Raw genomic sequence first — 16,318 nt, 5'->3', positions numbered from 1 at the left:
ATCTGCTGGGGAAACATTTATTCTTATTTAATAGAAACCCCTGGACCCTTCACTCATGAAAGATTAAAGGCTTTCAAAAGTCTGAAGGCCTATGATTATTTTGTTTCTCGAAAAGTTGGGCCAATCTTTTCTGCCAAACAGAAAGCAGTGATCGTGCTAAAAGCAGAGGTTAGACCTGGCCAAGCAGAGTCACATCGTGATTCACATCTCCCGTGGGTGATCGCCAAAGAGAATGGCGAAATAATCACTGCTCACTGCGACTGCAAATCTGGGTAAGTCTTCATTGATCAGTGTTCTTATTTACTTATTTATTTACTGAAAATGTAGTGACTGTTGTACCAATTCAATTGTTTTCAGTGTGAGACTTTCAATGGCGTCTGTACTAATGGTGAAAAATTGTATATCACAGCTTACACATTTCTCCTTTCAAATCCAGTCTTGGAGAAACATGCAGTCGTGTAGCAGCTTTAATGTTTAAAGTAGAAGCAGCTGTCAGGATAGAACTTACAAATACTGCATGTACTAGTGAGGCTTGCAGCAAAGCACAGCTACAGAATGATGTGAGGAACATAGTCTGGGTGCTGTGGATTGCGGTTTGGGACACCTGAATCAGAAAGCGAAAACATATGACTCGGTTGATTTGACTCAGTTTTATTTGTTTTTATTCAATCTTCTATAAATACATAGTCACTAAGACTTACCATGAACAAAATGTGCCCCACAAACTCGATCAGAAGCTGCAGGCTTTCTTCGGAACGTCCAGGTTCAATCGCCTAATTGCACGCAACCATTTCTTTCATTTTTCGCTATCCTTTTCGGAGGGAATTCGAAAAAACTTTTTATCAGGCCCCCAACTAACCGTACAATCGACCACACAGCAAGAGTGAACCATCCTCTTCTCTAAATCCTCCTCCAAACGTGCAAAAAAATCAAATTACAGGTATCTAGCGGTGTTTCCTGCCACACGATTCCCATGATGCAACGCGACAAACATAAACAATGAAGTCAATCCGCCTATTGACTCCCTCTGCCAATGCATTGATAAAATTAATAGTTGGATGTGCCAGAGCTTTCTTCAGCTAAACAAGGAAAAAACTGAAGTCATTGCATTTGGAAACAAACATGAAGTGTTCAAGGTGAACGCATACCTTGACTCTAGGGGTCAAACAACTAAAAATCAAGTCAGGAATCTTGGTGTGATTCTGGAGAGCGGTCTGAGTTTCAGTAGTCATGTCAAAGCAGTAGCTAAATCAGCATACTATCATTTAAAAAACATTGCAAGAATTAGATGTTTTGTTTCCAGCCAAGACTTGGAGAAACTTGTTCATGCCTTTATCACCAGCAGGGTGGACTATTGTAATGGGCTCCTCACCGGCCTTCCCAAAAAGACCATTAGACAGCTGCAGCTCATCCAGAACGCTGCTGCCAGGATTCTGACTAGAACCAGAAAATCTGAGCATATCACACCAGTCCTCAGGTCCTTACACTGGCTTCCAGTTAAATATAGGATTGATTTTAAAGTACTTTTACTCGTATATAAGTCACTAAATGACCGAGGATTTCTCAATCGTTGCGACTTTAAATCCTGAGGACACAAAATGCCGTGGAACCTCCTGCCGCGGAGTGAAGAAGAGGTGGCGTTACGAGGATTCTCAGACAGTTGAAGTGTCCAATGGAGTTAAGAGATTTGCTCTCAATCTATTTTCAACACTTTAGATTGTTTACCACGTGGGGTTTGACCAATAGCATTGAATTGTGAAAAAATATGAAATAGACAAAATTTGGACATGCGAGGATTCTGCCTGACAGTGACGATATTTTAATAAAGGTGTTCCATTCCAATGTTAACCTGATTCAATTGGATCTGTGGTTCATATGAATTGTATAGTATACTGTGCCTTATGAAATGTATTATTAGTAAATGTATCATAAATATAGATCAGCACTTACCTAATGTAAGTTACTTTGCAGTAACCATGAATTTGTCAACATTCTTCTCAACACTGTTAATCTGATTTGGACTTGAGGCTATTTTGTCCAGCATTCTTTCATTTTGGAAACCTCATACATTGAGTGACAGAACACTTCTCTTTTATCATATATTTACATATTTGGTATTGCTGGATTCAGCACAACCCCACCAACAAGCCATCATATGTGTTTCTATGATAATGCCAGGCAAAGCAAGCACAAAGTAAATGAAAACATTCTGCATAGATATTAAATTTGTGCATGTCCGCTTATTTTAGATATGTGTTTACATGTGTCTATTTATTCCATACATCAAGATATTCACATCCAGTCTTTTCTAGTAGTTAAATCAACTTCCTGACTACAAACATGCTCTCAGAGCTTGTGTGATTGATCTGCATTAGTTTATATGCCTTAACTCCCATACGGACAGGCTATATTTTAGTCCTTTATTGGTTTTGTGGTGTATAACAATATCTGTTAATTTAACAATCTTAGCAGTAAAATATTTTTAGCCAAGAATCCATTTCATATATGGGAGACCTTAGAGATGAGGAAAAACATTGTTGGGTTTAGTTCTACCTCCGGTAGGGGTATCTCGAAAACTAAAGCACTTTTTGACCATTTGTCACTAGCCTATGAGCCAGAGACGTTCGTACAACGCTTCATGATGATAACCAATCAACGGTTCTGTTGCGCGAATGCAATGGCCAATCGGAGACGTGCAGAAGAGTCATCATGAAACGCGCTGTTTTTTTTTACTTGTTTGCTGACTGAATTATTTAGCGAATTCTTTCTTCAGAGAGAGAGAGAGAAAAAACGAAAAAAAAAAATTCCTGATGTGCATAATGTAATGTAAAATGCTTCAGTGATTTTAATGGGAGTTTTTGAGAGTGCCTGAACTCTGGCTAGACTGAATGTTAAAATAAGTAACTTACAATATTGTTATTAAAATGTACATTAAATGCAAATTCAGTTGTATTAAAAATATTTTATGGCATGATATGGCACTTAAGTAAAAAGTCGGGGTTTTATGTGTAGTTAATAGATTACACTACCTTTCCATTTATTGATCAAATAACAATCTATAAAGGTGCAAAACGCGTTTACTTACACATTTGAGAATCGAGATATTTCCTGATATATTAAGCATGTTTGGAATTGTTTTGAATAAAAAGGAAAAATAAATAAAACATAAGCCTATATAAGTTATACAGTGCTTTCATAGCATGACTCAGTTGTTTATTGTTTTGTATCAATATTTAAGGTGGACTTATTGATTAGGTGCAAGAATAGTAATGATGGTTAAAATAATAGATTGATAATGAAATAGTAGATAGTGCCTTGTTCCTAGATGGACAGAGACTGGAAAGTAATATCAAATGAGGAGATGGAGATAGAGGAAGAAAAAGAGGCAAATGTAGACGCACAAGTGACAGAAAGAGCAGGTAAGCAATCCAGGAGACAGAGGCTGGTGAGGAAGAGGAAAATGTAGAGTGTTTTCTGTAGTTTTTACTATAACAGCTGTTCTTAATTATTCTGTAGAACAGAGAAGAAAAAGCCATTAGGTTGGGACAATTTAAGACATTTCAGTTTCTAATCCCAGAGCTATTATTAGGTGGAAATCATTTTTCTTTTTGTTACTTTTAAACTTAAAATTGTCTCTTCTAATATTTTTCTTTTTCAAAACTGCATCACAGCATTTGCTGCCATATCAATACATAATCATCCATATCGATACGCAAATCGGCAAGGAATGCATCACAATATATTGCTGTATTGCTATTTTGAACCGCGCTATTTAAAGCCTTGTTCCATGTGCCCCTTTTATACTTTGAGCACCTGCCCCTCCAAAGGTCTCTGCACGGCCCTGGGTAACGCATACTCAGAATGGGTTCTCTGCGTTTGACCCATCCAAGGTTTGCCACACATTGTCACTCAGTCACTAACAGTCGCTGTTGCAGGCTATTGGATCAATGTGTGTTTAATAAACTTTTCCTTGGCAATAACAGTAGATAAATGTTTGATAAATGTTTTAAATTAAGCATGACTTCTAAAATAACTGAATCCACACTTAGAAATTATTACTGCAGGAAAAGTCTGTCAGTAAAGGCCCTCTCCCTAATATAATGGATTATGTGTATTCTTTTTGCTGTGTTACCAGGCATTCAGGTAAGATGACTTTCATGAATGCGTTTTGCTTGAGGGATGATATGGTACTTTGTAATTTATCAGCAAAGGTGGAAAGCACCGGATGTATTATTTTACCGGGTTGCCAGATTTCTTAAAAATTGAAAATATCAAAATACAACGATTCACCATGTCAGGAGAATTCATATTTAATAATATGTATATATTACATTTACGTTTATTCATTTAGCAGACGCTTTTATCCAAAGCGACTTACAGATGAGGACAGTGGAAGCAATCAAAAACAACAAAAAGAGCAATGATATATAAGTGATATAACAAGTCTCATTTAGGTTAACACAGTACACGTAGGATGGGATTTTAAATAATATAATAAATAAAAAGAAAACAGATAGAATATAAAAAAGAATAGAGCAAGCTAGTGTTAGAGATATTTACACGTACACACACACACACACACACACACACACACATACAACTGCATAATAAATTAAAAGAAAATAGAATACAAAAAGAATAGAAAGGTAGTTAGATTTTTTTTAAAGAATAGAATTAGAATAGTGAGTGTTAAAGTTAGAGGGTCAAATAAAAATGGAAGAGATGTGTTTTAAGATGATTCTTGAAGAAGGACTCAGCTGCTGGGATTGAGTATATATATGTGTGTGTGTGTGTGTGTGTGTGTGTGTGTGTGTCCATATGATCCATATATAATGTATTAAAGCACGAACCGATCGCCTTGTTGCTTTGTCGGACAATAATGCAATATTTGGCAACCCTATCAAGAGCAAGTCCAGATGAATGAGAGCAAGTGAGTAGAGATACACGGACTCGAGCCGGCTCACGAAATGCTGCTTGGGTTTAGGAAATACCTCTGAAATCGCCCTGCACCGTTTTAGAAAACCGATTTAACACAATGCCGAAGCATCTTGTATTTGAGTTTGGTGTTTTTCATGCATTACTGTTCGCAGGAGTCTTTGGTTTTGGTGAGTATTGCTGAAGTCTCTCATGCACGTCGTTGTATCAGTTTCTCTGATCAGTTTATCTGTCCGATCGTGTGTATCCACAAGATATGAAGCATGCGTTCATGTTTTATTAAAATAAATGACATTCTAAACAGTCCATTTTTATAAAATATCTTATTTTATATTATTTAAATGCGCAGATAGTTTCTGATAGCAGGAACATACTGGATATTACAATTATGATTCCCCTGCCAGGAAGGTTTTTTTTTTTTTATATATAGGCTATAATTTTTTTTTTTTTTTTTTATATTATACTATTTTATATAGTCTTAAACTATTTAAATTTCAAATCCCTTGGGATTCAAACTAGTTCACATTTGGTTGTTTAAAACGTTTGTTTAGACAACTTGTCATGAGCCTGTGTGTGTATTGTGAGGGTATTGGCAATAACAGTTAAAGATCCCCTTTCAGTTTTACTGCTGTTGTTTTCAGGCATGAGGGAGCCAAAAAATTGTGGAGATTTATTTGTATTGTACCAAAAATTTTCCTTTTCCTCTTTTCCGCTTAAAAAAATAAATAAATAAATAAAAACAAGTATTATTTTCTGGGGGAAGGGGAAGCCTAATGTCAGATTTTGACTTTAAATACTTAATATAAATGTTAACCTTTGTATAAGATAAAAGCAAACTATACAAAGGCTACACATAAACACTGTACACTAACTAACCTACAGATTTGAATATGAATATACTATATATAAATGTTTACTTCTACATAGCCTGAAAAGGAAAAATATATAGACTATACGAATGCTTCCCATAATACTGTACATGCGCTAAGAGAAATACTGTAAGTCAAGCAGCTGGCTGAGGAATAGTGCAGGATGATTTGAAGTGCATGAGCATGTAAACACATATTTGAGTCTTTTGTGGGATTATGTACACACAGCAGTGTGTGTGAAAAGTGTCTAGTGGGCATAAAAATAATAACAAAAAAAAAAAAAAAAAATTGCTAATTATTAAATACCAGTAAATAAATACTTTAGTTAGCACCACAAAGTTTTTACAAAAGTACTTTTGGACTTGCCAATACACTTAAATTATTGTTATATATTGGTAATATTTTATTAGCATTATAATTTGCAGTCTCATAAAATATTTGAGGCACACAGAGTTTTTTTCTTTCTTTTCCAAATACTGCTAGGTTTATGGCTTAATAGTTTTTCTTCTGTAGTGTTTTTTTCTTCTTCTCCAGACTCTCTAGACAGAGTATTCCCGAAACAAGGTGGCTGGTGAAGTGGATGTCTGTGTTGCTCTCTTTCTGTAGTCCATCAGCACGCTAATCGATTTATGAGCGTCTGCAAGAGAGAAATAGAGCTCTATATCATTTACGAATCGGAAGTGGAGTCATTGTTGATTATTACGTTATTATGTAAAGCATATTTTAAGTGTTTGCTTTATGCCTATCAAATCTGTACACCATATACGCTACACTCAAATATATGTAAGTGATAAACACCTTAGTATTTCTATTTATTTCTGCGTCTGAAGATCTGTTATCTGGATCTTGCATTTCTCTTGCTCTAATTGCAGATTGTCACATGGGTTTCAGCTAGATTCCCACACGTTTGACTTTAGCAGGTCTCATATCTTTATTGAAGTCACTAGTATCAGTTTGCAGTATGTCTCTATAATGAGTGAATTCATGTTTTGGTTTAGAATTACAATGGGTGTAAGTTTTTCTTCTTTCTGTGTTTGCGCGTTGAACCTCTCTTTCGTTTCCTTCCTGTTGCTCTTATCATTCCCTCACATCTTTCTCTTATGTCTCCCTTCTCTTTTCTTGTTGTGTTCAGCCAGTCACATGCTGAAATGTTCTGGCCAGGTTTTGAGTACAGTTCTAGAATGCAATGCATAGTCTTTGGTTTTATTTTCACACTTTTGTCTCAGTAAAACCACAGTTAGGTCTGATCTGAGCTGGTCTGAAAACGTCACTGATCGCACGTGGTTACAGCTGCAAATCAGTGTGACCTTAAACCTTGTTTGTTAGTGTACATGGATGTGTTACTCTGTCACTCTCGGGTTAAAATCATTTTAAGAATCAAGCAACACAAACAACAAACAAAGCAACACCCTTCAGTGGATGAGTGCTATTATTAAACCCCTGCACCCAGGACATGTACGACAGAGCCATGATCAGAAGACAGTAATGGAGAGTAACAAAACAGGATGGGAGAAATGAAAAAGTTTGTGTGATCTCGGTTCTGTGGCATGGCTGTATATTCTTATATACTTTCCCATCTAATCTTAACCGTTAGCACTCTGTTAGCAGCACAAACTACTTCTTGCGAGAAAAATTGTATTTCTGCTTTCTAAATTTCTCTTCTCTATAATGGTGGAGTGTTCTCAAACATATTTGCAAGTCTTACTTTTTTTTTTTTTAAAGGTTGCTTTTTCCACGGAGCCCATGCATTACAGTTTCCAGTTGAGTCACTTCTGCCATCTTACAGTGAAGAAAACAAGGGCATGGATGCACGTGAATTAACTGAGAGTTCTATTTTAAACTTTTAAACTAAAGCAGCCTAATATTAGTGTAATACTGTATATTAATTACACAATATATATTTTTAGTCAAGTAGAATATGGATGTCATGTCTCCATTTTTTTTAATATGACTGAATTTTTATTTTAATATAAATATTTACTAGTTACTAATTATAATGCTTACATTTCCTCAGTTATTCAAATAACAGCTACAGAAAACTAGCAAAAAACATTTACATTATCATCACTGACTTCAGGCTAGCATGAGTTTATGCACTTAAAAAAACACTCCCATTATAATCAGTGAAGTTATCTACACTGTTAGATGAATAAATCTCTTATACTTGTGCCACATTCCAGGCAACCCGTAATCCATGTTTTTCAGCTCTGACGTCACATAGTCCGCGAAACAACAACGGCAGCCGCTACGGATAATATTGCCAACGGATGCAATGTATATGTAAGTGATACATGGTAGAAATAGACTTTAGGACAATATATCGTTGCAATAAAATTAATAATCTAGCTACAATTCCTTGCGCTCATGCAGTTTGGCGTGACTTGCCTGGAATACTACAAAGTCGTGAGTCGTGGTTTGAAGTCGTGACTTACGGCTCAAAAACCTGCCTTGAACGCAGCATTACAATGCACATACATTTGCACTTTGTTGTTTATGATGAGAGAATTTGGGAGTGAGCAGAAATCAGTCAGCAAAATCATCAAAAATAGCTACTGATGCTTTGAAATAGTTTTCTATTGGTATATTGCTATTGGTCTCCTCGTTTACAGTTGGAGTGCTGATGTGAACATCAGTTCCAACAATTCCAGGAAAGCCCACAATCCTCATAAAAGTGGCTTGTTTTTTGCAGCATGGCTTGACAGTCAGTCAAAGAACTGCCATATAGTAGTGGCCAAAAGTGATGTCCGATTGTCCTCGCCCCTTCTGAGACTTTTTCAAAAGCCTAGAAAACAAAATCTATTTCTTGGACAAACCTTATCAAGATTCCAAGAATCTCCCGTTGATCTATATTTATATTTATATAGATCAGTGAACTCATCATAACATAATTACATAATCTAGCAGCATTACTGACTGTTTTAGCTACTTTCAGTTGAAAGCATTTGGCAACACTGGTCCAGTGTTTTCTTGACAATCAAATTTGTATCGTTTGATCATGTCCATATCATCATATAACTCCGAATACGCCATATCTTCTTTGAAAAGTGTGTTGTAAAGCGTGTCTCCTCTTTGCTGCCATCTTGTTATGACAAAACATTTACTCTGAGTGGCTTTATACGAATGGCCCCAGGTTTTTCCAACCCTGCTCCTGAAGAGTTACCTTCCTTTAGACTTAAGTTCCAACTCTGGTCTTTAAACTGGCCAGTAAGAGACTATTAACTACAGGTGCATCTCAATAAATTAGAATGATGATTTTGCCTCACATTTAACAAAAACAGACCAATTCTCGATCTCAACAAATTAGAATACTTCATTGCATCAATAAAAACACATTTTTAGTGAATTGTTGCCCTTCTAGAAAGTATGTTAATTTACTGAACATATACTCAGTACTAGGTAGGGGCTCCTTTTGCTTGAATTACTGGCTTCAGTTCGGCGTGACATGGAGGTGATCAGTTTGTGGCACTGCTGAGGTGGAATGGAAGCACAGGTTTCTTTGACAGTGGCCTTCATCTCATCTGCATTTTTTGGTCTCTTGTTTTTTATTTTCCTCTTGACAATACTCTACAGATTCTCTGTGGGGTTCAGGTCTGGTGAGTTTGCTGCCCAATCAAGCACACCAACACTATGGTCATTTAACCAACTTTTGGTTCTTTTTGGCAGTGTGGGTAATGAAAATGAAATCATCATCTTCCAAAAGCTGAAGTGCTCCAAAATTTCTTGATAAACAGGTACAGTGACTTTGGTTTTCAAAAAACACAATGGACCATCACCAGCAGATGACACTGCACCCCAAATCATCACAGACTGTGGAAACTTAACTCTGGACTTCATGCAACTTGGGCTATCATCTGAAAAGAGGACTTTGGACCACTGGGCAACAGTCCAGTTATTTTTCTCCTTATCCCAGGTAAGACACCTCTGATGTTTGTGGTTCAGGAGTGGCTTAACAAGAGGAATACGACAACTGTAGCCAAATTACTTTACACTTCTGTGTGTGGTGGCTCTTGATGCGTTGACCCCAGCCTCAATCCATTCCTTTTGAAGTTCACTCAAATTCTTGAATCGATTTTGTTTGACAATCTCATAAGGCTCTCTCTTCTCTCGGTTTGTTTCATATATTTTTCTTCCACACTTTTTCCTTCCACTCAACTTTCTGTTAACATGCTTGGTTACAGCACTCTGTGAACAGCTAGCTTCCTTGGCGATGAATGTTTGTGGCTTACCCTCCCTGTGAAGGGTGTCAATGATTGTCTTCTGGACAACTGTCAGATCAGCAGTCTTCCCCATGATTGTGTAGCCTAGTGAACCAAACTGAGAGACTGTTTTGAAGGCTCAGGAAACCTTTTTCATGTGTTTTGAGTTGATTAGCTGATTGGCATGTCACCATATTTGTTCTGCAATATGTTATATACACACACAGAGTTAAACAATGTGCTCTTTTCTGATCCCAATGTCAATAATTTCACAATTTCATATAAATACTATTTCTTATTTAATATTGATAGGCTACTTAACCACAATTGAAAAAAAGATGGGTTTTGAAAAACTGTTTTGTATTGTTTTGGACACCTGTTGCTTATTTTGTTCAATGTTTCCTATTTAAGTCTCCTTACCATTCTGCCATGTGTTAATGAAAATTACACCAAAACCATAATTTTTAAAGCATGAAATTGCAGTTCTTTTGGAGGAGCTGGAAAATAATAAAGTCCAGCTATTTTCAAAGCTGAAAATTGACTTGTTCGGTGTTGCGTGACATAGCTGTGTGGGTGGACTCGGCGTGGGGAAAAAACAGTCCTTTCCCCCTCACTGAAAAAACATAGTGTAGACTACATAATGTGGCCTACATAATGTGGCCTGTGTACAAATATGGCCTACATAAAATCATTTCTGTCACTCGACAAAACAACATATGTATAAAAGCTGAGATGTATTGGGTCGGACTGTCCGTGCTGTATCTGTGTCTTGACAAACGACCCAACGGAATGAACAAAGGTGTCGCTTCCCAACATTTTCTGTTACTTAATGGAGCAAGAGACCACTTACTACAAACCTTTATGAGAATGAGAGGACTTGTGAGAAGTGAACATTTGACGTTTTGATATGGTTCATTTTAATAAAGTGGTAAAGACTTGAGTAAAAACCTGTCGTACTTTATTATTATATATTAAAAATATTGTAACATTGACAAAACAGGTTCACTGAAGTGCCTTGAAATGCGCAGCATTATTCTATGTGGTGTGTGCTGGCTGCCTAATAATTTTCACAAATACATGCCGTAAAATAAATATATAACATGCACATTTGTCTATATGGTTTTTGGTTACTAGTTAGGACTAATCAGACAGATCACTGCAGATTAAGTAGTGTAGCCTATCTCTGCTACCCGCTCAATGCCTTCTCCGGTAGTCTGTCTGTTTAAAATCATATACATCTTCAGATCGGGGTTTTTTTTTTACTTGAAAGTGACATGACGTGACATTCAGCCAAGTATGGTGACCCATACTCAGAATTTGTGCTCTGCATTTAACCCATCCGAAGTGCACACACACAGAGCAGTGAACACACACCTGGAGCAGTGGGCAGCCATTTATGCTGCGGCGCCCGGGGGGCAACTGAGGGTTCGGTGCCTTGCTCAAGGGCACCTTAGTCGTGGTATTGAAGGTACATGCACTCCCCTCACCTACAATTCCTGCAGGCCCAAGACTCGAACCTACAACCTTTCAATTGCAAGTCTCATTCTTTAACCATTAGGCCATGACTTCCCACATTTCAGCAGTCGAGATTCTCACATTTGGGGAATTCACAGGGGTCAGTATGGCCAGAGTGCAATGGACAAGCCCTGGGTGAACCGCCTTCTTGATCATGGTAAGTACTACAATTTTCATAGTCATGAAAATAAAGAAAACTCTTTGAATGAGAAGGTGTGTCCAAACTTTTGGTCTGTACTGTACATGCGCATGAAGCAGGCCTTTGCCTTCAAAGTTCAGGCCTCCAACATCAGGCCCCCTCTAGTCTGGCCCTCCAACATCAGGCCCTTTCCACCCTGGGCCTCTAACATCAGGCCCTCTCCAGTCTAGCCCTGTAACATCAGGCCCCCTCCTGCCTGGTCCTCTTACATCAGGCTTCACATCTTCAGAGGGCAATAAGAAGAAATAAGGCTTTAAATTCAGTTGTTAGTTACAATGCATTATTATGCTGTTGGAAATTTATGAAGGTGTTTATTAATGCCTGATGGGTGGGTGATAGAAGCACACATGACTCTTTTGTGTGGCCCACTTCAGCAGTTTACAGGTGGCTGAAGATGGTGCATGGCTTTGGTGATAGCTGGCTGCTGGAGACAGTGGATATCCTCTTCGCCCATACCTCCTGACACCTGTGCAGCATCCAGCCACCATTGCAGTTTAAACCATTTGTTTAATCTGACATTATTTCTGTTAAATATTTGGTTTATAAATATCGGTTTATTTGCCGATATGCATCAAATGAACACTTAAAAACATTAAAAAGTACTTTTGCAAACAGTGTATATACTGTGTGTGTGTCTCTCTCTTTCTATCTCCATATTTATAAACACTCACCTAAAGGATTATTAGGAACAGCATACTAATACAGTGTTTGACCCTCTTTCGCCTTCAGAACTGCCTTAATTCCACGTGGCATTGATTCAACAAGGTGCTGAAAGCATTCTTTAGAAATGTTAGCCCATATTGATTGGATAGCATCTTGCAGTTGATGGAGATTTGTGGGATGCACATCCAGGGCACGAAGCTCCCGTTTCACCACATCACAAAGATGCTCTATTGAATTGAGATCTGGTGACTGTGGGGGTCATTTTAGTAAAGTGAACTCAATGTCATGTTCAAGAAACCAATTTGAAATGATTCACGCTTTGTGTCATGGTGCATTATCCTGCTGGAAGTAGCAATCAGAGGATGGGTACATGTTGGTCATAAAGGGATGGGCATGGTCAGAAACAATGCTCAGGTAGGCCATGGCATTTAAACGATGCCCAATTGGCACTAAGGGGCCTAAAGTGTGCCAAGAAAACATCCCCCACACAATTACACTACCACCAGCAGCCTGCACAGTGGTAACAAGGCATGATGGATCAATGTTCTCATTCTGTTTACGCCAAATTCTGACTCTACCATCTGAATGTCTCAACAGAATCAAGACTCATCAGACCAGGCAACATTTTTCCAGTCTTCAACTGTCCAATTTTGGTGAGCTCATGCAAATTGTAGCCTCTTTTTCCTATTTGTAGTGGAGATGAGTGGTACCTGGTGGGGTCTTCTGCTGTTGTAGCCCATCTGCCTCAAGGTTGTGCGTGTTGTGGCTTCACAAATGCTTTGCTGCATACCTTGGTTGTAACAAGTGGTTATTTCAGTCAAAGTTGCTCTTCTGTCAGCTTGAATCAGTTGGCCCATTCTCCTCTGACCTCTAGCATCAACAAGGAATTTTCGCCCACAGGACTGCCACATACTGGATGTTTTTCCCTTTTAACACGATCCTTTGTAGATCCTAGAAATGGTTGCACGTGAAAATCCCTGTAACTGAGCAGATTGTAAAATACCCGCCCATCTGGCACCAATAACCATGCCACGCTCAAAATTGCTTAAATCACCTTTCTTTCCCATTCTGAATTTCAGTTCAGGAGATTGTCTTGACCAGAACCACACCTCTAAATGCATTCACACACAAACACATGTAGGGAGTATTATATTTTCTCATTCTGGAAAAACAACAAATCACTCATTTATACATTTTTGTTACTTTATTTTGGTACATTTGTTTACTATAAAAATACTGTGATTTAAGTGTTAATATTTAATATATGTGAAAACCTCTAACACACTGTTTCACCAATATTGTTACATGAGAAACGAACTCTTGACAAACTCTCAGTTTCTTCGCACAAACGAAACGATGGCTGTGTTCCAATCGGCATCATTAATGCTTTCAGAGGGCACTTCGAAGAAATAATAATTGCGAGGGCCACACTGCTATATAGTTTCAAACTGAATTTGTAATAATAATAAAGAAGGTGAATTAGGTAATAAACTTAAACCACAACTTTAAGGGCCCTATTTTAACGATTTGAAATGCAAGTGTCAAAGCGCGAAGCGCAAGTAACTTTGTGGGCGGGTCTCGGCGCTGTTGCTATTTCCCCGGCGGGATAAATGGCTCTTGCGCCCGGCGCAAATCTAAAATGGGTTGGTCTGAAGTAGCTTCATTATTCATAGGTGTGGTTTGGGCGTATCGTGAAATAAACCAATCAGAGCGTCATCCAACATTCCCTTTAAAAGCAGGTGCGCAAGTTCCATTATGGATTGATATTATTATGGCGTATTTACCAGGCGCACGCCAGGAGCGGTTCACAGCCGAGGAGACTGATGTTCTTGTAAGAGCAGTGAAAGACAGAGAAGTTGTGTTGTATGGGGATGGGAGAAACCCAGCCAAAATAGCATCATGATTTCCGTCATCTCATGTGTTAATATTTTTTTAGTGTAAGAATTTATGATTTGCAAAAATAACTGTTGCATCTGTGTAGATTACATGAGCAAAGTGTATGCGCGTTGTGCACGCTATACATTATGGTCAAGCATGCGCCCCTAAAATAGCATAATGAACAACGCGCAACGCGCCACTGACTTTAGACTGTTTTGTGTGGCGCAGTGGCGCAATTGTTTAATGGAACAGCAAAATAGCACCAGGGATTGTTTGCGCCGGAACACGCCTCCTTTTTTGCGCTGAACCGCCTAGGGAGCGCAAGTTCATTCACTAGTTTAGCGACGGTCTTCTGTTAAGGGAAAAGCGCACTTTGCGTGGGTGCAAAATAGGAATGACACATGCGTCGGTGTACAAAGTCAATTGCACTGGGTGCAAGATAGGGCCCTAAGTCTTTTAAATCACTCAAAGTGGATGGTGAAATCTTTTAAAGGAATAGGACATAGGGTCGATAACTTTGAATAGAATACATTCCAGGTGCGGCACAATCAATGATGTCAACAAAACCAACCAACAATGAACTATGCTTCTAACCACAGGTGAAGAGCTGTCGTTCCAATGACACAATTTTGTGATGAAGTTTGCGAATGTTCGTTTGAACTATGGTTTCAGGAATTGTTGAACTACGTTGGTAATGACAGAACTTGCGACCATAGTTGGCTAATGATGCTTTTGGGAAACGCACCCCTGATCAGAAGCTATAAGCAGAAAGTTTTTTTTTTTTTTTTTTTTACAATGTTTTGACCATTATTAGGTTCTGTGCCTAATCTACTCGATCAGAATTTGTTAAAGCATTGCAGAGATATGCATTTTTGCACAAACTCAGTAAAATTTGTTAATTGCTTTACAAAAATGGTTTGTTATATCAGAAAGTTTTGATAACTTTTTGCCAGAATACTGTTAAGATTATCAGATCCAAGATTGGTGAAAATTGGATAAAATATCTTGGACAAATTCAGAAAAAGTTGTTTTTTAGGAAAATTCAAATAGAAATTTACATTTTGGTGTGCATTCAACTCAGCACGAGCCAATGAATCCAAGGGATTCAAGACCTCGCCGTATTAAAGTTGTTAGCAGAAACATGAGAACAAATTTGGCCTGTGGGTGATCCTAAAGAGTTTGAGATAGAGATGTCAAATTTGCTGTGGCTAATGATGAGACTGTCCTCTATCTGTGTGCCAAATTTAATATATTTTGCCCAAGTGGTTCTATGGGTGGCCATAGACTTCCATGTATGAAGAAAGAAAAAGAAGACGACAGCGGATGGATACAATAACTCAATAAGGACCTTTAATGTGCTTGTCCCTAATAATAATAATAATAATAATAATAATAATAAACAATTTTATATGTACCAAAGCAAAATGAAAACATGCACAGATGACTGTGTGTATTTGTGTATTTTTGTAGCCTAGGTGTGCAACTTCTTTCTGTTTTCATTTTCAGTGTTTTTTTGCTAAGAACCCTGTTTTGCTTTTGTTTTGATTTTAAATGTACCAAAGTAACAATGCATACCAGTGTATAAAAAGTTACGGACACTTCCATGAACAGGTCTGAATGTTTTTTAAGTCTTCATATTTAGTAAGACCTGCATTTCCTGTGACGGCACATGCTTAAAGCCACTTCCTCAGTTTAGTATGACCTGAAATATCAGGCTATTATGATGGTTGATCATTTAAATAAAACATCTGTCTAGGGCCTATATATACTGTATCTTAATACTATGACTCTTAAATAGATTAGCCACAGATTATACATTACCAATCATACAATCTATTAACACAATTAGAAGTATAACTGTAGAATAACTGTATTTACCGTGTTGAAATATGAAAACTTATTTTTCAGTCTAAACTGGTTTACTGATTTTAGCTGCTCTTTCACTCTGTTCAGGCTGGTTTTAGGGGTTATTGAAGTAGTTTCCTTGTAAGCTTGACACTTGTATACTGCATGTTTTATTATTTATATATATAGTCATGGCCAAAAATATCAGCACCCTTGGT

General features: G+C 37.7%; 1 protein-coding gene and 1 pseudogene across 1 annotated transcript in view; one reads left to right on the top strand and one right to left on the bottom strand.

Annotated features, from left to right (window-relative positions):
• Positions 1-4,912: 4,912 nt before the first annotated feature.
• LOC113113080 (uncharacterized) overlaps positions 4,913-16,318 on the top strand; it is an 83,281-nt gene continuing 71,875 nt past the window's right edge. Inside the window, exon 1 of the mRNA XM_026279240.1 lies at positions 4,913-5,105. Within this exon, the coding sequence (XP_026135025.1) occupies positions 5,036-5,105 (70 nt within the window). The 5' untranslated portion in view covers positions 4,913-5,035. The remainder of the gene's footprint in view (positions 5,106-16,318) is intronic.
• On the bottom strand, positions 11,583-11,683 carry LOC113113290 (uncharacterized; annotated as a pseudogene).

This window comes from Carassius auratus, chromosome 13, assembly GCF_003368295.1.
Source record: "Carassius auratus strain Wakin chromosome 13, ASM336829v1, whole genome shotgun sequence".
NCBI classification, from domain to species: Eukaryota; Metazoa; Chordata; class Actinopteri; order Cypriniformes; family Cyprinidae; genus Carassius; species Carassius auratus.
Note: the sequence above shows the minus strand (reverse complement) of the source record. Positions and strands in the feature narration are given on the sequence as shown.